The 23,404-nt window shown below is 53.8% G+C and overlaps 6 protein-coding genes across 6 annotated transcripts; 3 read left to right on the top strand and 3 right to left on the bottom strand.

Moving 5' to 3' along the window:
• Nucleotides 1–1,474: 1,474 nt before the first annotated feature.
• On the bottom strand, nt 1,475–5,909 carry V2A60_004867 (chromatin-remodeling histone chaperone SPT6; the record flags this gene model as incomplete). Its single annotated transcript, XM_083256181.1, has 4 exons — nt 1,475–1,728; nt 1,826–5,444; nt 5,495–5,680; nt 5,739–5,909. The coding sequence occupies 4 exons, from the start codon at nt 5,907–5,909 to the stop codon at nt 1,475–1,477; spliced, it is 4,230 nt and encodes a 1,409-aa protein (XP_083112307.1).
• A 2,149-nt stretch (nt 5,910–8,058) lies between these two features.
• V2A60_004866 (kinase-like domain-containing protein) lies at nt 8,059–9,758 on the top strand (the record flags this gene model as incomplete). The annotated part of the gene is made up of 4 exons (XM_083256180.1): nt 8,059–8,340; nt 8,391–8,548; nt 8,612–9,143; nt 9,195–9,758. The coding sequence occupies 4 exons, from the start codon at nt 8,059–8,061 to the stop codon at nt 9,756–9,758; spliced, it is 1,536 nt and encodes a 511-aa protein (XP_083112306.1).
• Nucleotides 9,759–10,189: 431 nt separating this feature from the next.
• Nucleotides 10,190–11,086, bottom strand: V2A60_004865 (HAD-like domain-containing protein; the record flags this gene model as incomplete). The annotated part of the gene is made up of 2 exons (XM_083256179.1): nt 10,190–10,826; nt 10,980–11,086. The coding sequence occupies 2 exons, from the start codon at nt 11,084–11,086 to the stop codon at nt 10,190–10,192; spliced, it is 744 nt and encodes a 247-aa protein (XP_083112305.1).
• A 2,013-nt stretch (nt 11,087–13,099) lies between these two features.
• V2A60_004864 (Zn(II)2Cys6 transcription factor) lies at nt 13,100–15,322 on the top strand (the record flags this gene model as incomplete). Its single annotated transcript, XM_083256178.1, has 5 exons — nt 13,100–13,159; nt 13,340–14,337; nt 14,395–14,507; nt 14,565–14,793; nt 14,845–15,322. 5 exons carry the CDS (start codon nt 13,100–13,102, stop codon nt 15,320–15,322), a joined length of 1,878 nt encoding a protein of 625 aa, XP_083112304.1.
• A 1,437-nt stretch (nt 15,323–16,759) lies between these two features.
• V2A60_004863 (Fusaric acid resistance protein-like-domain-containing protein) lies at nt 16,760–20,086 on the top strand (the record flags this gene model as incomplete). Its single annotated transcript, XM_083256177.1, has 2 exons — nt 16,760–16,819; nt 16,913–20,086. The coding sequence occupies 2 exons, from the start codon at nt 16,760–16,762 to the stop codon at nt 20,084–20,086; spliced, it is 3,234 nt and encodes a 1,077-aa protein (XP_083112303.1).
• Nucleotides 20,087–20,740: 654 nt separating this feature from the next.
• Nucleotides 20,741–23,198, bottom strand: V2A60_004862 (DNA polymerase epsilon noncatalytic subunit; the record flags this gene model as incomplete). Its single annotated transcript, XM_083256176.1, has 2 exons — nt 20,741–22,460; nt 22,510–23,198. 2 exons carry the CDS (start codon nt 23,196–23,198, stop codon nt 20,741–20,743), a joined length of 2,409 nt encoding a protein of 802 aa, XP_083112302.1.
• Nucleotides 23,199–23,404: the final 206 nt, after the last annotated feature.

Genomic DNA, 23,404 nt, shown 5'->3' with positions numbered 1-23,404 from the left:
CAACCATACACGCACCCCCTTCCGCTCCTTTTTGTCAAGCAAGTCTGACGTGAGTTGGTACGGCCGATGTCGCCATCTCCAGCAAACATTTTCTTTCTATTCTTCTTCTTTTCTTTTCCTTCGAAGAAACATCCTAGTACTTTTTCCAAATTAAGCATTGTCCAATCAATTCGTCAATTGACGTCAGATTGAATTATCTGCTCATCGTAGCAGTCGTCGCAACATGTCGTGATATGCCATAACTCGGGTTTACTGCAGCATCCGACTCAAGGCCAATCACACTTGCTGGCATCATCTCGCCGACGAGAAAAGTCCCAATTCTACCAGTCAACATGTCCGCCTCCGTTCTGATCCCGCCTTACCGCCCCATTGCCATCACCCGCTCACACGGACGCGCCCTGGCCACAAAGGACACCGTCTCAAGACCCTTGGCCCTGGCCCGCTCTCCGAGTCATCGCCCGCGTGACAACTCGTCTCCTCTCAACAACTCTCCTCACCTCGTTTCGAAGAATATTCTATGGTCAAAGAGAAAGAAAAAAACGGTGACGACGTTCGCTAAGCTTGCTTCTTTTGTTTTTGGTCATTCCGCCGTAGCGTCACTGCCCTCGCCGGTTTGCGCAAACCGTCTCAACAATCCGAACCCGAGCAAGTCGACTGATACGCTAACGACTTGCATATATGCCCACATGATCGCGAGGGTCCCTCCCCGCCGCCAGGGCGAACCAGCAGCCGCCGCCCGCCGCGACTCCCGATCTGCCTTGTTGCTCCCAAAGAACGATCCACTTCCGGCCCTGGATTTCTGCAGATGATGGTTGCTATTAGTACCTCCATACCGACAGCCACCCACTAACTATACATACCTTTGTTGGGTAGGTAAGGATCTAAGCTGCTAGGTACCGAAAACGCTGCGCTTTTTTTTTGGGGGGGGGGGGGGGCGTCTTCCGTTACCAGTTCATGTATGTCGGCGACTGCGGTGTTACGACTCCGATCAACCTACTCACCCGCATCTCCGACTCCCTTTACGCTCATCGACGGCTCTCCGAGGCCGCGACGGCAATATTTTTTTACGCATCAAACTAAGAAACCCCCGACTTCAAATCCCGCATTACCTCACACAATTCACACAATCTACAGCTTGTAGTCAGACAACCTGGTCCGGTAAATTTAGTAGTTCCATTGCCCAACGCCAGTCAACCCAGTTCCTCCTCGCCCTATTTTCAGCGCTCAATTATATCTATTTTATTTTGCTTTTCTCAGTGGATGCTCCAACGCACCTTCATTTCTCTTGCGCCCAGCCACTGACCGCGACAGCTGGCCCTTTGAAATAATGCCAATAACGGTAGACATGAAAAGAATTTGTGTGTAATATAACAGTAAAATGGCACTCCCACCTCCGACGACCCTCGCCCATTGTCAATCTTTGCTTTTACAAACATCTCTCAGTCGAGTTCCCTTCTTCTTCTTCTTCATCTTCTTATTTTGACCCCATTCTGGAGAATTCATTTTGGTACCGCAGCTTGAAGCCATTGCACAGAGCGCGCATGTCAGGGTACTGATATCCCTTGAGCTCGAAGCCTTGTGGAATCACTCGGATCGGGATGCCAATCACGTTCGCTGTCCGGCTGGCCTTGAAGCACAACCAAAAGTAGCCAGGGTGCTTCGTGTCAATGCAGAAAGCATACGCCGAGCGGTTGGGGTTCGCATCAATGTACGTCGTGAGCCATTTTTCTGTGTCGTGTCAGCCTCATCTGTCTCCCTCATCGCCAAGCAAGTATTGCGAAAGAGGGGGTAGGCAAAGGGAAAGAAAGAAAAAAAAAAGACTTACCAGTCTCACCGCGAGAGCGGTTTTGATACTTGTCGTGGCGCATCATCTCATCCACCTTTCGAGCCATCGCCTTGACGTGATCCACAATCAACTCGTCCAGGTCGCTATACGTATACCGCCCCCCGATTCTCAGCAGCTTGCCCACCGAAAACTCGTTCTCCTTTTGCATCTCCAATACATCAATGTGCTGGTACACATTGTCCGCCACCTTCCACGTAATGGCCAAGTGGTCATTTCCTTTCGATGATGGCCGAATAATCACCTCACCAAGTGCCTGCGATCCCAGAAACTCTTGTGCCTGAAGGCCGTTGAAAGGCTTGAAGTTGGGATGCTTGACAACACGCTGTGTGCGTCCGGTAGTCTTGTCCTTTTCTTTGAGCTCCTCCTTGTCTGCGGCTTCTTGTGTGTAGTCCCAGCCATCGCGTCCATAGTTGATCGGGCGTTTATAGGGGATTCGGAGGGAATCCTCCCGCATTGAAAGCTTGGCAGAGAATGCCTTATAGTCCATTTCCAGAATCTTGGCTCGCGCTGTTTGACCCACGCTCAGAACGTCCTTGACCGATGGCCGGCTGGTCACTTCGTGAGCCTCGGCACGACCCTCGATGCCGCAGTCGAGTTTCGCAATCGCAAAGTCGTCTCTGGCGACACGGATATTGACAGGGACGATCATGCCCTCGCAGAGTGTTTGCTTAGTTTCGCCAGTGAAAATGGTGAAAATCTCAGACTGCGTGAGCGGAGCAAAGCTTCTTCGCAGTTCCTCGTACTCTGCCTGAAGCTCAGCACTGATAGCCTCCAGCGTAGCGCGCTTGCGTTGGTTGAAGTTGCGCAGCAGCTGATCCGCATACTCGTCCAGAACCAACTCGTTAACTCTCTCCTGTTCGCCTTGTTTGAACAACTTGCGAACAATCGCACCCGGGCCATTCTCGTCAATCTCAGCCTTGACATCTTCCTCGTCCAGTTCCAGCGCATCTGCGGCCATCTTGCGACCGAGCTCGTAGTCTTCAGGATGAACACGCGTATTGTCCAGAGGATCCGAGGCGGGATTCGTGGCGTCGTAATCGATGTACAAGAAACTGGCGCAGTTGTTCCAAACGCGGGGGCCAACAACGGGAAGCTTTCGGCTTTCAGGGTCGCCTACAAGCTCTTCTCTTGTGTTCACCGAGCCACCATTGGCATTGATGGCCTTCATCACACTGGTTGCCTTGCGGGGACCAAGACCAGCAATGAAAGGGAGTAGGTTCGCAGTGTACGTGTCGACCATGGCATCGTTGATGTTGACACCAACCATGTTGACAGTGTCCACCATCGCTGATTCTAGGTACTTGGCGAGCTTGTCTTGAGGCAGCAAATGTTGGCAGGGGTGGAAGGAGAGCGAGCTCACATCTTTGCCCAGCGCGGCGTACTCCTTCATCGGATTCTGCATGTAGCGAGCTAGCGCAACGCAGTATCTGGTGACAGGGTTGAGCGAAGGGTGCTCGGCGACGGCGCGAGGGCTATCCTTGTATAGTCTGGCCACCTCATCGTCAACAATCATAACCTCCAATTGCTCCGTCCGGTAATCGTTGGTCTCGGGATCCTCAAACTCCGGACCCATCAGCGCCTTCTCGCTGACAAGGCTCTCTAGGTCACGAACAAGCTTGTGGGTGTCGCAGGACCAACCGCTCACGGCAATGACATCAGGCCGTCGACGGTTGACTAGCTCAACAAAAGCTTCACGCTGACTCTCGTCGCGCCCTAGGTTGCCGAATTTGCCCTGTTCTAGCACGCGACCGTCTTCAGGAACCCAGGCCCAGCAAACAGGGTCACGGGCGGGGTCGCCCATGCCATTGGACAGTGCAAGGACGCGCGGCGTTGTTCCCAGAATCATGCCCTTGGGCTTGTAGGGTGCCTGGTCCAGCTTTCTATAGTAGTCTTGACGAATCATCTTGAGCACTTCGTCCTGGCAAAAGGTGCGAATGACTTCCTTGATATTTTTGCCAATGCCCTTCTCAAGCTTGGGATAGGCCTCATCCAGGACCTTCTTGCGCTCCTCTCGCCACTGCTCGGCACGGTCACTGAAATTTTCCGACTCGAATTCTTGATAGAGTTGTTTGCGAAAGTCGTAGCGAGAAGGCATGATCAGCTTGATCTCGATGAGTCCCTCCTCTTCCGCACGCATCATCTTGAGAAAAATGTCGGGCTGATGCACAAGATCGGCGATTGTCTGATTTTGGAGATATTTTATCTCGTAGTATGGGTGAGTATCGTCAATCTTGCGCAGCCCCTTTTCCGTGCGGCGGCAGCTAATCTCGGCAGCTTGATAGTACGAGCTGCGGAAGTACTTTCTCATGCGGGGACTGGCGTACAGTTCCTCGGCGTACATTTGCCTCGCCGCATTGATGACCTGGTCTCCAGTGCTAAAGTTGTCGTCGATCAGGCTGTCGGCAAGATCCATGGGGTATTGCGCGTCATCGTCGGGGGTCACCTTTTTGCCCTGGCGAAGAGCATTCTTGGCCAGCTGGTCGGCAGAAATGCCGTAGGCCTTGACAAAGTAATAGGCTTTGCCATTACGCACGCGATCCAAAAGATTGCTCTTGGAGCCGGGCTTCTTGATTTGAGCAACATTACCGCCCATGACAGCCAGGTCCCGGAGCTTTGCGCCGTACTGAAACTGGAGATAGTCTTGCAAGTCCTGCAGCTCCTCCATAGTAGTTGCCTCGGGGATCATGTCTTCGACCGTTTGGTCATCAACATCGAGAGCCTTGAGGTTCTCAAACGTCTTTTCTAGCGCATTTTTCTTTTCGATAAACGATCGGAACTTGATGTCGAGTTCGAGAATTCGCCAAAGGTCGTCCTGGTTTAGAAGCTTGTCGGACTGAATGGAGTAGTCGGGGCCGTCCGGGTCATCGTGAGTAGACTTGCGAATCTTTTTGGAGTGGAGCAAATAGTCCTTGCGATGCTGGAAAACGAACGGTACTTCCACCTCATCGACGACGAAAAATTCTAACACCTTACCGACTGCCTTGCCAAAAGGCGCCTGCAGCTCCTGGGACAAGCCCTTCTTGGGCCACAGCTGGTTGCTGATCCACTTGGCCTCGTCGCGAAATTGATCAGCCGTGAGTTGAAGGTTCTTGAACGTCTTGCGCTCCAGCTGGAAACGCTCGGGCTCGTCCGTAAAGCGGATGAGGTTATCTTCGTCGGTAAGGAGTTTTTCCTTGAGCTGGGACGGCTCAAAGACATCCTTGAGCTCGATGCCCTGCTCATCTCGTTCGCGCTCCTCCTCTTCGTCTTCCATCTGAAGGGCCCAGTCATAGTCTTCACCGTTACCAAAGATTGCCTCCATGTCATCCAGAGCTTCTTTATCAAGGCCAGTAGTATCAACAATGCCAGACACGCCACGGTCCTTGGACCGCGCGACCTCGACATCCTCTTGGGCGCGCTCGCGCTCGTCATCATCTTCGGGGTAGTCATCCTCGATGAAGTCGTCAAATTCGTCGGCTTGGGCGCGAAAGTTGGACCTGTATCCTCGCTGGTCACCGGCCTCGTCATCTTCATCATTGAAAATGTCTTCCAGCCCGGCAGCTCTGTTGGATTCGCCGCCATCGCCGCGGTGCCCACGCTTTAAGCGCTTGAACTTGGACTTGGTTGCATTAGCGCATTACCGAGCTGATGCTAGGATAGCACCCTTACCTGTGACTGTGATTTCGGCTGCTCGCCATACTGCTCTCCCACAAGATCGTAATCGTCCTCGTCCAGTTGCTCTTCTTGTTCGCGATCGCGATGCTCGCGCTTTCTCTTGACGGGTCGATCTTCGTCATCATCGCCGCCTTCTTCTTCGTCCTCATCTTCATCTTCGACGATAAATCCTTCGCGAATCTGCAATCAAAATCTGTTAGCAGTTGTGTCGTAGCACCAAAGACCGATGCGCACACACCTTGCGCGCCTCCTCTTCGTCATCGTCGTCTTCCTCTTCCTCTGAGGAGTCGTCGAAGTCTTCAGCTCGGTTGCCTTTGCGCTGGGGACCGGTTTCCTCATCGAATGACTCATCATCCTCATCGTCAATCTCTGCCTCGTTAGAGATCAGGTCGCGTATACTGCTGCTCATCTTGAAGCTTGATGCTTGCTGCCTGGAAGGTGTTCCTGATTGCTCCGGCGCGCTTCGCAGGTGATGCCCGATTCGAGGGGGGGAAATCGAGGATGCAGACCAGTAGGGATGAGAAATTGATTCAGAAAATTCCTCGTAGATTCCCTGCAAATATCAATTTGCTGCGCGACCTCCTCCGTGCAACGTACAATTTTTTTTTCGAGAGACGTAGGTGAAGCTACTGCTGCCCGTGTCGCGCCTGCACGCAAGGGCGATGGTTGGCTGGAAATATCATGTTCCGAATGATTGCTTACGTAAGGTAACCACTAGCCAGACCCTTTCCACGTCGTTGACTGCTACTTATAAGGCTTTTTGCAGAGGCTGGAGATCTGGCAGCAAGTAAACGAAATATCACCGGCGAAGGTAAAAATTATACAACTCTAAAATGACTGACGGTGCCTTTCCGTTAAGGAGAGCTTCTGATTTTACAACTTGATACTTTTTACACTGCAACGCAAGTACGCAGATCTATATCTATTGTAAGAGGGCGGCCCGGTGACGTAGCAGTAGTGGTTTGACAGGCATCACTCGCCCAAGTTTGCTTGTAATCTCAATGATGGACTCAATTTGAGGCTTGTGTTCTATTGTACAACGTTCTCGTGCTAGGTACGGATTATGATCATCAGTCTCTGATGAATATTCCTTTCTCTGGGTGATAAGAGTGCTCGGACAAGGTGCACCGACGACACCGACGGCTACAGCCGGCCAATCTCATCAGATAGTCAGCCTCTGGGCCTTTGCAGGCATCAAGGGGAGAAAATGAGGCAAGGAATTTATTCCATTCAATATTATTACAGATGATCGGGAGGTAACATTATCAGGCACATGGCAATGCTATGCACCACAAAGACTCTGTTACACCGGAGCCGGCTGCAACATGGAACAGCCAGTAAGATTGCGCGACTGCGTGTGGCATGGGTCAGTGGCTGGCGAGCGACCACCAGTCCACCACCGCTGGAGGAGGAGGAGGAGAAGGAGAAGGAGGAGCAAGTCAATGCATTTTTCGGGCGCATCCATCTGGTCGTCTTGCTGGTCTGCCGCTCGAGCCTCCTAGCGTCCCACCCGCTATTAGGCTTGGCTTCGGGGGCGCTGGGGGATTGTGAGGTTGGTGCAGGCATCCATCGACTCAGGTACCTGCCCTCAGGTACCTAGGTACTTACTTACCAGAGTGCTTGGGTACATGCCTACATCCCCAAGTGCGTGATACCTAAGGTAGGTAGGTACTTACTTAGACTGGCACTTGCCTACCTAAGTTAGTACCTAACTAAGTAGGTAAGTTAAGTAGTAGGTGTCTTGAACGTCTCCTGAGGCGTTTTCGGGGTTGAATAGGGCACCTGTGGTAAACTGATGGGTACAAGGTCGAGCAACCATCATTCTCATTATCACCCAACGACTTGCATTCGCATGTCGGCTTAAATGCCAGGATCTCGATGTAAAACTACTTATTCAGGATTGGATAGTACCTTACGTAGGCTGGCAAGTCAGTGGTAAAGTTCCTGCCGAGAAGGTATCTGCGCCGTCTGTCGCTAAGGCACTTACTTATTACCTGCTGCCAACCTGCCTGTCTGGACCCCCACCACCACCTCTCTCGACAGTGGCGGCCATCCATTTGCCATCTCTTCCACTGCCCACCTTGTCCTTGTAACAGCCCAACGTCAAATCATTTCCCGCCATCCAGGGTTCTCAGAGATTGCTCACCAAGTTACTAAGTACTTCAGGCCTTTAATCCGGTAGGGCCATTGACTTTGCCGACGCAACCTCTTGCCATCCCCTTGTTTGCCTCTGCCGTCTCCGTCTCCCCTTGTCACGCTCCAAGCGCCTGCTACTTTTCTCACTTACCCCACAGCGCAACCCGAGCCTCTCACCTCTCAACCGGCTGGCTACCCGCTAACTGATAATCCACCTCGACATCCTTCCCCCCCCCTCCGATACCTACATCGTGTCCCACGTTTGGCCGTGTTTTGTCCTCAACGGTCGTCCTCTGACTCGAGCTAGGAGATGAGCTTCCGACTCTTCTGAACCTTTTTCTCTGTCTTCCTCGACAACATATTCCAATTTTTGGCCTTCTCTTCCTCCTACACACCACCGCCTTGCGCCACCTTCTCCCACCATGGCCGACCCGTTTGCCCCGCGCTCGATGAAGCGCAAAAATGTAAAGGGGCTTGCTCTTACTCCCGCCGCACCGAAACCACCTCCAACCGCCGAGAACCGCTCAGACTTTGATGGCACCGTAGATGGGACGAGCAAAGATGGCCAGCTTGAGATCGGTATCGAATACAAGCTTGACCTGCGACCCGAAGACCTCGAGATTGTCAAGGAACTAGGCTCTGGTAACGGCGGTACTGTGAGCAAGGTGAAGCACTTAACCACGGGCACCGTCATGGCTCGCAAAGTATGTTTCTGTGCCCACCTCTCAGCTTGGCCGGCTGACAATAGTTTCAGGTCATCCATGTCGATGCCAAAAAAGAGATGCGCAAGCAAATCATCCGAGAACTCCAGATCATGCACAACTGTCACTCGGACTATATTGTCAATTTTTATGGCGCTTTCTTGAACAGCAATAACGATGTCATCATGTGCATGGAATATATGGACGTGGGGTCAGTCTTCCAAGCTTACAACCCAGATGATCTCTCCTGTATGCGCATCTAACCTTGTTGCAGCTCTCTGGACCGAGTCTCCAAAGTTTTCGGTCCTGTTCGAGTTGACGTTCTGGGGAAAATCGCCGAAGCCACACTTGGCGGCCTTACCTACCTCTACACAAAGCATCATATCATGCACCGCGATATCAAGCCGTCCAACATCCTTGTCAACTCTCGCGGGTCCATCAAGCTCTGCGATTTCGGTGTCTCGGGAGAGCTCATCAACTCGATTGCTGATACCTTCGTTGGAACCTCAACATACATGGCTCCCGAAAGAATTCAAGGCGAACGCTACACTGTCAAGTCGGATGTCTGGAGCTTTGGTCTCACAGTCATGGAGCTTGCCATTGGTAAATTCCCCTTTGGCTCCAACGAGCAGCTTGCAGAAGAAGACTGCGCCCCGGCTGGCATCCTCGATTTGTTGCAGCAAATTGTCCATGAACCAGCACCGAGACTGCCAAAGAGCGATGCTTTTCCAAGCATTCTCGAGGATATGATTCAAAAATGTCTATACAAGGAACCCGAGAGACGCCCAACCCCCCAAGATCTCTTTGTTAGTCTTCCCAGATGTTCCGGATTGCCATCTAGCTACTAACAAACTTAGGACCGTGATGCTTTTGTGCAAGCCGCCAAGAGAACCCCTGTCGACCTCCGCGAATGGGCTGTGGGCATGATGGAGCGCGATAACCGCAAGTCTCACCTAGCTCCTCAGCTGTCACCTTCCACACAGGACTTGCTGCGATCCAGCGACTCACCCACGTATCACAATGGATCTGAAGATAGAAAAACTCACACGCCGACTTCCGGTGAAATTCCCATTGGTGGGGCGGGCATTGCCACTCCACGAGACTTTGCCAACGGTGCGGTTCGATCGCCCTCGAGAAACGGCTACAACAGCAGTGCGAAAGCGCCCGTGTCAGCTCACCCCGGCCTCGGCCCTCGCTACGCATCCGAGTCTGGTCACGTTCCTGGTAGCTATGCCGACACACGCGGTCCTGTCAGCGCCAACGCCGCCACATTCAGTCTTCCCGTCCGACCTGCCCCTCCGTCAGGGCCTCTCCCTCCCGCTCCAGCACGAAGAAATACCCCGGACGCCTTGCCACGCGAAAACCGCCGGCAGGCTACATTTGGTCTACCTCCCAACCCAAGTTCTGGATTCGGCGTATGAAAGGCGCCAGTCAGAATGAAGATTGCTCTTTTCTTTGACTTTTCATCTTGCCTTGCCTCGTTTTGACTTTATATGCTAGTCTAATTGCATTGGAGATTCGGTCTGCGAGCAGAATCATCTTTCTTTCGTTCCTTCAAGCATTGTACGGCGCAGCACACATGACGATATCCCTCACGGAAATTAGAGAGAAAATTCTGAGCAGTGAAAGAAATGAAGGGAAAAAATCTAGGGGGTTGTTGGGGTGCGTTTGCTCTCTTCAGACAGGGGCCACAAGGCAGTTATAGATTAAATGCGCAGCCAGCCACCAGATTCTGCTCTTGCATTTGTGAGGCTCCTCCTCGGCTGCACACATTGTGGTACCTGTGAATCATGTCTCATATATTGATTGATACTCTATTTCTATGCAAATTGCCGAGTCACAGTACACTGAACTAGCTAGTCTCGGGGCTACGACCTCGGAAACCATTTTCTAAAATGTCCACGAGCTCATCCAGGCGGCTGATGACGAGATCAGTATGTGCGTGGTCAGCCAGCTCCCTGTTCGCGTCATTCACAAGCAGCACCGTCGCCGCACCCGCCGCCCTGCCCGCCGTCATGTCATCGATCGAGTCCCCCACCATGATCAGCCCCGTGGCGTCCGCGCTTGCCGCCGCATCCTCCCCCTCCTCACCAGAACCACGCCCCTGCTGCTGCCTCCGCAGCTCCCACTGCTTCGCGATGTGCAGGATGCCCGCGGGCGATGGCTTCGGGGGCGTGAAGTCGCGGGTGACGACGGGCGCAAAGGTCGTGTAGGCGAGGAACTTGCCGAGCAGGTGGTCGACGGGGACGTTGAAGTTGCGCGTGCAGATGGCCTTGGGGACGGCGCGCGCGTCGAGGTACCGCATCAGCGCGTCGAGGCCCGGCTGCGGCGCCTGCTTGGCCATGGCGGCGCGCTCAATGTCCTGGATCGCGGCGTGCGCGGCGGGCTGCTCCGCGGCGGGGAGCGAGTTCATGTGGTCGATGATGTCGACGGCCTTGGTGATGCCGAGGGCGGCGCGCATCTCCCCAAACATGTAGTTTTGAGGCTCGCTGGAAGATTAGGGTTAGCTTTGCTTTTTATCTGGTTGAACTTCTTCTTCTTGTTCTTCTTCTTCTTCATTTTTTTATGAATATGCGATTGGCCTGAGGATCCCCGAGGGCGGGTGAGGATCACGCTCACAGCCGCACAGAAGGACGACGTACCAGAGTGTTCCGTCCATGTCGAACACTATGCCCTGCAGTTTGGGCGCGTCGGACGAACTTCCGGCTTTCAGAGGTGCGAACCGCCTGGGCGTGCTGGGTGTAGCCATGGTTGCTAGAAATCGGCGTGCGCTGGCGCCGCTCATGGAGAGGTGGTGCGCAAGAGAATGTTGAGGCTCGAGCCTTTTATGCAGCAAGAGCGTTACACCTGTACTGCGGATCTCGGGAGCGTATCTGCAGAAAGATCCCGTACAGATGGCAGAAGAGCTTTGTTTATGACACAGCGTTTGACAGATCAGGTCATGAATGAGAACAGGACCAGGCGATAGAGTCGGCCAAGGGCGTTATTGATGAGAATAAAGGTGGGGAAGATTAAGCAAACTAGAAGCTGTGAGAGCCGCGGCATTCAGATCTAGAAATAGTTGTTTCATTGTCGGAAATGGCGTCAGAACCACCCCAACATTGATTATTGTGATTTCAGCAGGTTACAGAAAAGTTTTGTACAGAATGTGAGTATCTGGTGCAGTTGGTCTATCCGCACTGTGTGCCACTTGTAAAAGATTAGGGCCGAGGGAGGGCAGAGGAAGACAAGCTTATCATTCATATTCATACATGCCATCACAAAACATCGCAACTCACAATCCCATCCACAATAATAAATTCATATATTTAAAGGGAAGTAGTGGCTAGGCCCACGACGACAAGCTACCGTTGGCGATGTACGCGACGGACGATTGGCGTCTGTCACAACGCATGCTCTGGGTTGTCGCGCACGCTTAAGTTCAGGGTTGGAGATCTGTTCCAGGGTCGAATATGTCAGTTCTGAAATTACGAAGGATAGTAGAACCCGGACGCACGCGGAACTGCCTGGCTAGAGTTCACGTGCCTTATTCAGAGTTGTAAAATTGATGACCGCTCAAAAGAATACTCGATTGCCAAAGGCAAGGCCAAAGCATTGAGACGAGTGATGACAAGAACAATCGCAACCTGCTGTAACATGCGCTGGAAGCATACTCCCGGCTGTAACATGCGCCTTTTTGAATAAAAGGCCTTGCCCATGCCCTATCCATAGTGTCACGGCTACTCAGACACACGTACCACTACCCTAAAGTGGTGGTACAAGAGCCGGTGAAGATCTGGCGCATTGCACGCAGCCCGGCTTTATAGCCGGGGCTTCCACTCTGACGAGTTCTTGAGGAGTATTCACGGTAGCAGAGCCGTTCTACCTCAGTAGTGGGAGATTCATCCTAGGTCGAGAAGCGATCGCCGCACACGCAGTATACACCCTTGTCAACTTCCAGGCTACCATCACTGCCAGACTCGGAGCCATGAGGTAGTACAGTAGAGTGAGGGAACTACATGGATTGAGCTCGCAGTAAAGAATCAAGTAAATTAAATGCGCATGAGCGACCATCATCGTTTACAGGAGCCTTATCGGCATATTCTCCTTTGCAGGGTGCTGGGCCACACAACCCGAGAAATGCCTAGTCCGGAATGTTCATGTGAGGGGGAAAGAGTTCAGAAAGACAGTCTTTAGCTGGCCATGGCAATTCATCATTCTGGTGTCAGAGGTGGCCCAAGGGCACCAATCCTGTTGTGCCAACTGCCCGCGACAAGGCAGACCACAAGCATGGAGTCGACCACCGATGCTTTCGGAGTCAACACTGCCACTTGGATTTGACCCATGTGTGTAGTCGGAGATCTTGAAAAACCGGGCTCGTGCGGTACAGCACTCTCGCCGCCCCGATCGATTCAGGGCAGCCTCGCGCTAGCTGGTCAACAAGCTTCACCAGGAATCCATTTTACATCATCGTCTTCTCCTTGGTGACTAGTAGCACCAGGGCCGACAATGCCGTCAATGACATGATGAAATTATCGGCTTTCATAAGTGCAAGTAGTAGCTTAATCAATATGCCAGTGATCAGCGCAGTCACCACTTTGCGATTTTTGCCACCAGCCCAAATTGGTGGGTATGTCGTCATGCACCAACCAAGATTCGACGTCACTGGCCAGCTATACAAAATAACCCCAGCTATGTATTCGTAATTACCTTACCTGGTCTGGAGCTTCGTCAAGAACTCAACTCCACCATAATCGCTCGAAAAAATACTCAATTGCTCAGTATGTCCAGCCGCCAACAGGTTCAGACTGCGTGTCAGCGCTGCCGCCAACGACGAGCAAAGGTGTGTCCTCCCCGCCGCGAGCGCAAGTGAAGCAGCTCTCGATAGCTTCTTACATACCCCTCTGCTGTGGGCACCCTCTCCCTCCCCCTCCCCCTCCCCCTCCCCCCCCGGCCGTATCTTCTGCCGCCAGATTTCTTTCCGCGACCACAACGCTGACCTCTGACACCTCGCTGCCCCCAGTGCAACGGTGAGCAGCCCTGCAGCAGATGCGAGCAACGAGGCGAGACGTGCGAGTACAAGAGCCGTCAATGGGTTTCAAAGAGCGAGCTACGCGCCGAGATTGGGCGCCTTCGCCAGAGCCTTGACAACCCCGCCGTCTCGCAGGCCGAGGATCCGAGCCGCAGAGGCTCCACCGCCAACCACAATGCGATGCAGAGCTGGATCGACGGGGTCAAGTCGCCCGATTGCGTTTCTGGCGGGCAGCTTCCAACCGAAGACGCCGTTGCGATCTTGTCCGATTCAGCACCGGGAGCGGGAGGGGCCCAATTGGCCGCCTCGTCCATGCTAGCCAGCACCTCCAGCTCAACCTCCTGCTTTGACCAGCTGCTCTCCTGGAGGTCCTGCCACCCCACCTTTGAGCAACGCAACCGGGGTCGACCGATCTCATCTATAAGCACAGCTGGGGGGCTGTCATTGCCGTCTGCGCCTCTCGATGCGTACGGCAATTCGACAGATTTGGATTTGTGGACACAGATCGGGTGGACTCGCGCGCACATTCGTCATTTGTTTGACGCACTCATCACCTGGGACAGCGTCTCTTTCTGTATTCTGCGAAAGAAGGAGTTTCTGCAAGATTATGAGACTGGTTCGACGCGATTCTGCTCCTCGGCTCTGGTCCATGCACTGCTAGCGATTGCCACACGGCTCATAAACGAAGCGGGGGATGACTCACATGTTTTGCCGTCTGGTTGGCTCGGCAGCAAGTATTTTCTGCATAAAGCAGATGCTCTACTTCGAAAGCATGGGACTGTTGATAGCCTTCCGGACATTCAGTCGATGGGTATACTCGCCCTGTATCATATCCGATGTGGCCAGGAGAAGGAGGCGAGAAACTTTGCAGAATTGTGCTCGGCCCATATTCGGTCACTGTGCGCACGAGAATCTAGTACTGGCCCATCCGACGCGGAGTATATCAAAGTCCGGGCCACGACCTACTGCGGCGCAATATCCTTGCTGAGGTAACCCCTCGATTTCATCCACCCTTTATTCTATCACATGTCTGACACTTTTGTTAGAATGCTTCATTTGACTACTGGGACGCTCTTCAATGAAGCTGAACCGTCACAGGATGCTTTCATTTTGGACCAGCTTCCATACACTAGCGCTGGGGCGAGCATGACGAGCCCAGGTACGCCGCGACCATGATAACGCGACAATTATCACGCACCACATTCTAACTAAGTAGCTGGCTCCCAAGATTCTTCAATGAGCATGCAGCTTGCAAATCCGCAGGTTCTCATCGTCAAAATGTTTCAGCTCACCGAATGGGTATACAAGGTTATTGTTGCTCACAAGAGAGCTCCGGGTAAAGGTGATATCTTGGCAACTTATACAAAGTGTCTCGGCTGGTACCGTGACGTTTTTGAGCTCATTGGTGAATGTGGCACCCGGAGCCCATTCATCATATTTATTCAGTGAGTCTCTGCCGATTCAACTACACACACCAGCTAATCAATGCCTCGTAGTATGTACTACCACTTCTGTCTGCTTTGTGCCTTTCGACCATTTGTCGGCAGCGACTTTGCAGACACTGAAATCCAGCCGCACGAAATGTGCGTCCAGGCGGTTGAGTCCATCCTTGCCCTCGCGCAATCCTACGATGATCTATTTACGCTGCGACGGGTGTCTGCCCTGGTCCCGTACTTTGTATGTGCTTCCGGGCTCTTCAGCTTGGCCATCGAAGACAGCGGATCAGACATGGACTTTACTCAGACGCGTTCTCAGGAAGCAGCTAGCGCGCAAGCAGCCAACTCGCCCTCCGTGAACGCGCTCGGCTCTTCCCCAGCAACATTGCCGTTGGGGATCAGAGTTTCAGGTGTCGTCCAGGCCCGTCTTCTGTTGTCTAAAATGGGCGAAAGCCATCCAGCAGCATCACTAGCAGCTAATAAACTCAGAGAGAGCCTGCATGCGTGGCGGCAATCCGGAGATGCTCGATTCAACTGAGCGCGTAAGCCTTGATTTTTATAGTATGTAGCATCAGCATGGAGCGTTGACCAGAAAACTTGACTGTTGTATTTATTCTAGTATCGGCGTTGTGGACGGCGTCCCCGTTCAGGTGCCAATGGTTTCTAATATACTTGCTGGCGGAGTGAGGAAGGCATTGAGTATAACAGCTGGGAGCGAACCGGTCTAAGGCCGGTTTGCCCAGTCGAGCCGACTAACTTGCGCCTCAGCGAACTCTCATTCAGCCATGAAGCTCCGAATTACCGACGGGAAACGTCTCGTATTAGTTTTGAGGTTGATCGAGATGGCATAGTATTGGGCGGAATACGGTGCTTGTTCCCTGTTTCATGTCATGATAGCCAGCGTACTGCGTCCCAACAGTAGACTTACCACCAAATCACCTGTGATTGAGACTTTTTAGCATTACATATAGCTTTCTTTTAATTGTAATTGCATAAATAACTAGGGGTACGCCTGTTAATTTGCGCCGGAAGCGTGTCAATGACCTAGATGCCTCGGTGTGCCTCTGAACAGACGGAACAGTAAGAAGTGAGATCAATCAGACTATGATCACCAGGCCGAGATCCTTTCCACGTCATCAACTAGACTAGCATTTGCGCTCCAATATTAGAATTGAAAAAGACGGATAGCCTGACCGACAGAAAAATCGGCTCAGTCAATGACGCTTGCGACAACAGTTCCCTTTGGTGGTAGCCTCCAGCTGTCTCGACATTTCAACAAAGACGCAAGCGCGAGTAGATTTCGTAGGCATTCGCAGGATGAAGCGACCAAACCCAGGCATCATACCGGAACTGCCTATTGCCTTGCGAGTAGATACTCTAGCCAGCAAGCAGTCCAAAGAAAGGCCACATCATAAGGTAGGTAGGTATGCAGCGTAGCTCAACTTTCAGCGGCTTAAGCGCTACAACGCAGCGATGGACAGCGCTGAGAAGAGCACTGAAGCTCCACTGTCGACCCCTGGAGCTCGTCACTCATAGCTACCAGCCAAAGACCACAGCCACCCTGCCGCCCGTGAAGCTGTTATTAGCTCAGTAGCTCCGACGTGACAGCAAGTCGATTCTCTCGTCGGCGCATCCTGTCCTCATAACCCCTCCTCTACCTGAACATAAATGTCGTAGCCAGCACTTGATGCTGGCCGCTGCGTGTCCGGTGCTGCCTTAATTATCAACGTCACTACGCGCCCGTTTTGCTGGACAATAAAAGAGGCGCCTTGTCTCTGATTGTGGGCATACAGCGCGTTGGAGCATCCGCAATATACCCTTGTGGCCCCCTTCTACAGCTTCCACCCCTTGCCTTGCTGCCTTTTCTTCTCGTATCTGAGTTGACGAACCTTCTTGACAACGACACGCCTACCGATGAATATGAACCCCGACACACACCCCTTTCCGAGATACGCCACCGTCGCACAGCGCAAGGATGGCCTCTGAAGGAAGCTCTTCTGCCGCGTGGCCGCCTGCGCGACCCAACAAACGCGGTGTACGCTTTCGTATCCCTCTGGCGCGCCAGCGATGCCGTCGCATGGGCGTGTACGACGACGAGGCTAGATGCTAATGTGTCCTTTGGCGCTAGAAAATGCGAAATGGGACCTTTGTGATCCCCAGCACCGGAGAACGATCGCGAAAGCAGTTCACGCTGCGCACTTCGGCGACGGCCAACGCCCGTGCAAGCATCATCAACCGATATTCCGAAGCCGAGACGATATGCGAACAGTGCGCCGCGGCCGTCCATGACGGCAAGTCCAGAGCCCTCGCCTTCTGGCGCTGGCTCTGCTCCGACCAAGGCCACCAGGTCCTCAAGTGCACTTTCGCCTACGTGCTCGGCAGCCTCGCCACCTTTTCGCCTCTTCTCTCCGGCTTCCTCGGCGACCGCGATGGGAAGCACATTGTTGCGACGCTGACCGTCTTCTTCCACCCCGCACGCACCACCGGATCCATGATCGAGGCCATTCTCGTGGCAATAGTCGCCGTCATCTGTGCAAACGTCGTGTGCGTGCTCAGCATGACTGTTGCGGTCCTGTCGCGAAAGCAGCTAGACTCGGTGGCCCCAGCACATGCCATCATTCTTCTCATGGCGGTCGGTGGCGGGCTTGGCTTCATCGCGTGGGTGAAGCAGAGGTTGGATCAGCCACTGGTAAACGTCGCGGCGACACTGGCGTCCATCGCCATCATATCCATGGTTACCAAAGATGACTCGATACAGTACGGTTACTTTTCCGATGACAGAATCGTCCAAGTATTGAAGATGCTTCTTATTGGCATCACCTTTAGCGCAGCAGTCAACATGCTGGTATGGCCGGTCGCGGCGCGGCAGATCTTACGCAAATCCATAATTACAGCTTCCTCCACACTGAGCGACCGACTGTCCTTTGTTACTAGAGGGTTCTTGATTGGTTCTGAGGAGGAAGTCAATTCCCCCGAATACCATCGTGTTTCCAAGTCTTATACGGCCGCGTACAGCTTGATGACCTTAACACTGCGCGAAGCCAAGCTCGAGTATTATATGCTCGGCCAAGAAAGAATATATCAATACGACAAAAGACTCGTCAAGTCTCTTGACTCGGTATCACAGGCCATCGGCGGCCTACGAAGTGCCCTGAACACACAATTCACTTTGCTTAGAGAGGGTGTCACGGCTTCGGCCGAGAACCAAGAGACAACTGCCGACGGTGCCCTACTCTCGCCGAAACCGTCTGCAAGAGCCTCCTCGCTCATGGACGTGGTAGAGCGGCTCTCCGTCATAGAAGAAGATGATGAACCGCGAAGCAACCCAAATTCGCGATCTGACCCCACCCTAGGTCAGGTACCGATATTCCGAGTGCCCTCTGATATATTTGCTCTTTTCATGGCCTTGTTGGGGCCTTCGATGAAATCTTTGGCCTATACTTTGTCCGAAATATTGCGGGAGTCGCCTTTTGGTAAGGACATAAAATATGACGTGGCTGTGTCGGAACAGCTACGAGAATCGCTCCGAGACGCTCTCGGCTTGTATAATTCAGCACGAAGCCGTGCGTTGCAGGAGGTGTATAAAAGTATGGAACTGGGCCGTGCCCGCTCTGCGGCCATCCAAGCAGATATTGAAGAAGTGGCTGCCGCCTGCGGGCACTTTTCTTTCAGCTTGCTCGCTGTGGCGGAAGCCATGGATTCTTATCTGGACGTGCTAGAAGATCTCAAACACTCGACTGAAAACCTCGACAGGAGCTGGAACTGGTTGAAGTTTTGGCGATATAGATGGAAGGCGCTAGATGTGGCCAGCGAGGACCCAGAGCGGACACCTTTACTTGCCAGAACGCAATCTGGTATTCGGCGGTCTGCGCTACCGAAGGGTATCCCTAATTCCATGAAGAAGCAGCGTGACAACTACCACTGGGACGCATCTTCACAATCTAGCAGCTGGACTAGAAGCTTCTCGCAGCTGATTCTGAATGTGTTACGATTTCTGTCGCGAGAAGATATCGTCTTTGGGATCAAAATTGCCATCGGCGCAGTTCTTTGGGCCATGTTCGCGTTTATACCTGCTACACGTCCCGTATACCAGAAATGGAGAGGCGAATGGGGGCTGTTGTCTTACATGGTCGTCGTCGGCATGACCAACGGAGCGTCCAACACGACTGGCCTCTCACGGCTCATCGGTACCCTTATTGGGGCAGTCTGTGCTTGCGCAGCATGGATTCTCAGCTTTGGCAATGCCTACGCTCTTGCAACATTTGGCTTCTTTATGGCTCTAGGCAACTTTTACATGATTCTCATCCTGAAGAATGGGCCGCTTGGCCGCATTTCACTGTTGGCGTACAATGTCATTGTGCTGTATGCCTACAGTCTCTCGCAGCGAGACGAAGACGATGACGACGAAGGTGGCAAGAACCCTCTCATCTTTGACATTACGTACCACAGAGTCATTGCGGTCACCTTGGGCATCGTCTGGGGCATGCTATTCTGCCGCCTGCTGTGGCCTATCTCAGGGCGGGCCAAGTTTCGAGAGGGCCTCGCGGTTCTCTATCTGCAGCTGGGCCTCATCTGGAAGCGCGGCCCGCTCACCATACTGGTGGAGAGCGACAGCAAGCGCGACTACATGGACGCCAAGGAGCAGGCGGCGCTGCAGCGCTACGCCTTCAAGCTCGAGACGCTCCGCGCATCGGCCAAGTCGGAGTTTGAGCTACGCGGCCCATTCCCCAACAAGGCATACAGCCGCATCCTGCACGCCACCAAGCACATCCTCGACAGCTTCTACGCCATGCGCCTCATCAGCGAGCACCGAGAGTCGCTGTCGGCTGGCGAACGCGCCCTCCTCGACTTCACCGCCGCCGAGCGCGTGCTGCTCTGCCAGCGCATCAGCCACGTCTTCCAGGTGCTCGCCTCGTGTATCATGCTCGAGTATCCGCTCACCGACGTCATACCCACCATCGAGAGCAACAAGGACCGTCTGCTCGGAAAAATCTACCAGTTCCGCCTCGACCACTTTGAGGTGCAGCACCAGCAGCAGCAGCAACAACAGCTGTCAGGGGGCGGCACGGTCGGCAACGGCAAAGCCGCGGACGCGCCGCCAGAGACGGCCAAGGCGCGCAGAGGCAGCGCGAGCGGCGCGACGACCGCGCAGCTTAGCGTCGAGGTCGAGGAAAAGGACTACGCGCTCGTGTATGCTTACATTCTCGTCACGGCTCAAGTCGCGGCGGATTTGCAAAAAGTGCGTGAGGAGATTGAGGGCCTGTTTGGCGTGCTGCACCAAAATGACATGTTGCTAGAGTAAAGTAGCGAAATCAAGCCCCCCCATCCAAAAGCTTGCGTGCTTATGTGATATGCGTATCCTACCGTCCCCGACCCCTTTCCCATCCCGCGGCGCGTATACTGGTAGGGACGCCCCTCCCCTTCCGCAAGTTCACTGTACTCGGGTAAGATGGGAAGCGGTTGATGATCTCGGGGTTTGTGAGCTCGGGTGAGAATGACCATTCAAGTCCGCGGGATGAGTCTAGGGCTAGCCTACTGATGCTGCTCATGGCAAGCCCGGCGTGCAAAGATGTCACGGTCCATCCGGACGGCTGGACAGGACAAAAAGCCCAGAAGAAGGCCCAACAAATGATGCCAAAAATTGGGACTGTAGCCTTCTCTGGTCAGACTCTGTCATCACCTGAACTTCTCTGGCTCCCCGCGCGATCAATCAGTTGGTCTCTGTACTCTCAACATTCACATAGATAGGTCATGAAGCTTACAAATTGCTCCATCATTTGTATGTCATTCGTTTAGTCATATATGAAAATGTCTAGCTATTGGATGATTGGCCCTGAACATTCCGTCAGACAAGAAAGTCTACATGAAAACACATTATGTTTCGTTACATCATCGCCGTCTATGCGGCCTCAAGTCCATGCCATCTTTTCGGCACCACCACTCTGTCCACCAACAGTTAAAATGTGCACTCTCGCAGCCTGCCGAGCTTGCCCAGCTCGTACTCGATCCAGCGGCCGACGCCCTTGCGGCCCGGCACCAGCACGGTGCCTGGGTTCATGACGTGGCAACCCTCGTAGGTGACGCAAAACGGCGGCGCCGAGGCGTCGACGAGCACCACGGCCGTCGGCAGTGGGTACAGGTGTAGTGCCGACGCAAAGTCCCAGTGGACGGGACGCGCCGATGTGCGGAATGGCGACAGATAGCCTTGGTCTAGGAGCGTCTTGACGAGCTTCTGCGCCGAGTGCACGTCCTGTGGCAACGACGTCGACGTTGTCGTCACAGCAGGCTCCTCCTGAGCTGGCTGCGACGGCACGGTCTGGTTGCTCCTGGGCGCGGCATCGTCTTCGCCGTCGTGGTCCAAATCCATGGCCTCGTCCGGCAGGGTCTGGGACTCGGGGTTGGTCTCCTGTTGTTCTGTGGTCGTGACCACACCGCCGCCGTTCTGCTTCTTCAAGCGCACTGAGGTGCGGCGCAGCCGCGCGGAGATGTCGTCGCGAAAGATTACGAGCTCGTGATTCGGTCCGAAAAGGCTGATGCGGCTTGGATTTGACGCCCACACGGCACTGCCCGGCGCGCCACGCGGTGATGTGCCGGCTTCGGCGTTGGCCGTGGCAAACGCCCTGCGGATACGCGAGGTGAACATGTCGGGCACGGCCTTACGCGGCAGCGGGGCCGACGCGCCGGCCGTAAAAGATGAGACCCAGCCGTCATTGTCGCCGGGCACAAAGACAAACGTGGAGGCTTGTAGCAGCGTCGGAAAGTCGGTGAGGGTGGAAGCCAGTGCGTCAAAGTATTCCTTGTACTCGATGCTGCCTCCGCTGCCGCCCCGTGCCATGACGGCCTGCTGCGTGAAGTTGCCGGTGAGGACGAATGTGACAGGCGCGCTACCCTCGGGCTCGTTGGCATAGAGAGTAAGGATTTTGCGCAGGGCCTGCAACGCACGCGGCTGGTCCAGGTTGAGCTCACCGATTACCACGGCACGGCCACGCGAAGGGCCAGCCGTGCTGCCATCGTCGTCGAACGAGGATGGCGCTGGTCGCGCGAGTAGGCGGCGCTCGAGTCGGCGCATCTTCTGACCCACGGCGCGCTCGCTGCCCACGCCGAGAAAGTCGATCCAGCCGTTTACTCCGCCGATCGTGTGGTCTGGCGCTTCTTCGGAGCCAGTGATTCCCAACGTCGCTTTACGTTTTTCACACGGAGGTTGGCCAATGAAGAAGCCCTGGAAGCGACCCCCCAGCGTCCCTCCGACTCCAGTGCTACCGCTGAGGCCCTTGCCCACGGATTCGTCCTCCTCTTCGTAGACACCGTCTACAAGAACAATCATACCTGGGCAGAACCAAGCTGAGTCTTCGGGGATAGCGATGGCTTGCTTGAGATCCAGCGCAATGGTGCCTGTCAAATCACTAATAGCCAGTTCACCAGTCGGTAAGATATTGAGCTGCCCGAGAAGCATGTGATTGCTACCGTGGCGGCCAAGCATATTCGCAATTGGTGTTATTTTCAAAGTGTGTGGATTTGAGGATGTTTTTTGGAACTGTCGAGATCTAGAGGAGGAGACGGTGGACGTTTGAAAGGATTCGTTGCGAAGGAGTCGTTGGTGGATAACATTGTAGCGGTTTCGAAAGGCTGCAGTTTTGTGCGAGGCTTGCGGTAGGAGCGATGGTTTCGTCGTGTCCCTGATGTATGTTAGTGCAAGTGTTGACTCATGCTCGGTGCCATCAATACCTCTCGAAATGTTTCTTTGAAACATTATAAAAAAGCCGTGGTTGCTCGAAGGCATCAATGACTTGCAGCCACCCGCGAGGGTCATTTGTCTCGTCATCCTCCTGCTCTCCTTCTTGCACACCCAGCCCTGATATTCCAAAGCTAGTATTACTATCTTCTCTGATAGGCCCTGTTGGGCGCAATCCGAGTCGAGTATTGAACGAGTCGCCGGGGTTGACATCGAGCATACTGTCGCCGCGGGGTAGTCCTCTTCCTGGGCCGACGACTTTGCCCCCGCTCATGTTGCCTTCAAGTGTTTTCAGAATCTCATGGAGCTCTTTGCTCGTTCCGTCCACTATTGCACCGCCATTCCGATTCTTCCAGCTCCTGGCCGCCTCTTCGAGCACCCTCTCTGCAAGTCCGTCTTCGCGCCATCCGGATCCGCAGTGTCGGCCGATGAATGAGGCGAGCTCTTGCAGCGCAGATGAAGTGAGGGTCAGAGAGTGTTTCTTGGTAAATGTCCGAAAGGCAAGAGGTCGCAATGTCGGGGGCGGGAGGATGATGGGAAGGATGCCAGCTTTGGGGGCATTCACGTTGAACGGCTTCAACGGGTGCACCGGGGTCGCAAAGGACGGAGACGATGACGGAAGCGCCGAGGAGGGTATATGAACATTTTTGCGGCGGAATATGGGCGCCGGTGTTTTATCCATAGTCGCAGCGGAATTCAGATACCGGGAACCTATATTCTCGCAAAAAGCTGAATTGGTGCGACGAATTTCAGAACAAGACTCTAAAACAGCTCGCTGGTAGACGCGCCGAGCTGCTAGAAAGCGCGTCGACGCGACTAATTGATTTCGATATGTGCATGACCCGCTTTTGTGGGGGCAGCGGCCAAAATTGTCCTGTGAGCATCATG

The sequence above is a fragment of the Cordyceps javanica genome, chromosome 3 (genome assembly GCF_051103115.1).
Source record: "Cordyceps javanica chromosome 3, complete sequence".
NCBI classification, from domain to species: domain Eukaryota; kingdom Fungi; phylum Ascomycota; class Sordariomycetes; order Hypocreales; family Cordycipitaceae; genus Cordyceps; species Cordyceps javanica.
Note: the sequence above shows the minus strand (reverse complement) of the source record. Positions and strands in the feature narration are given on the sequence as shown.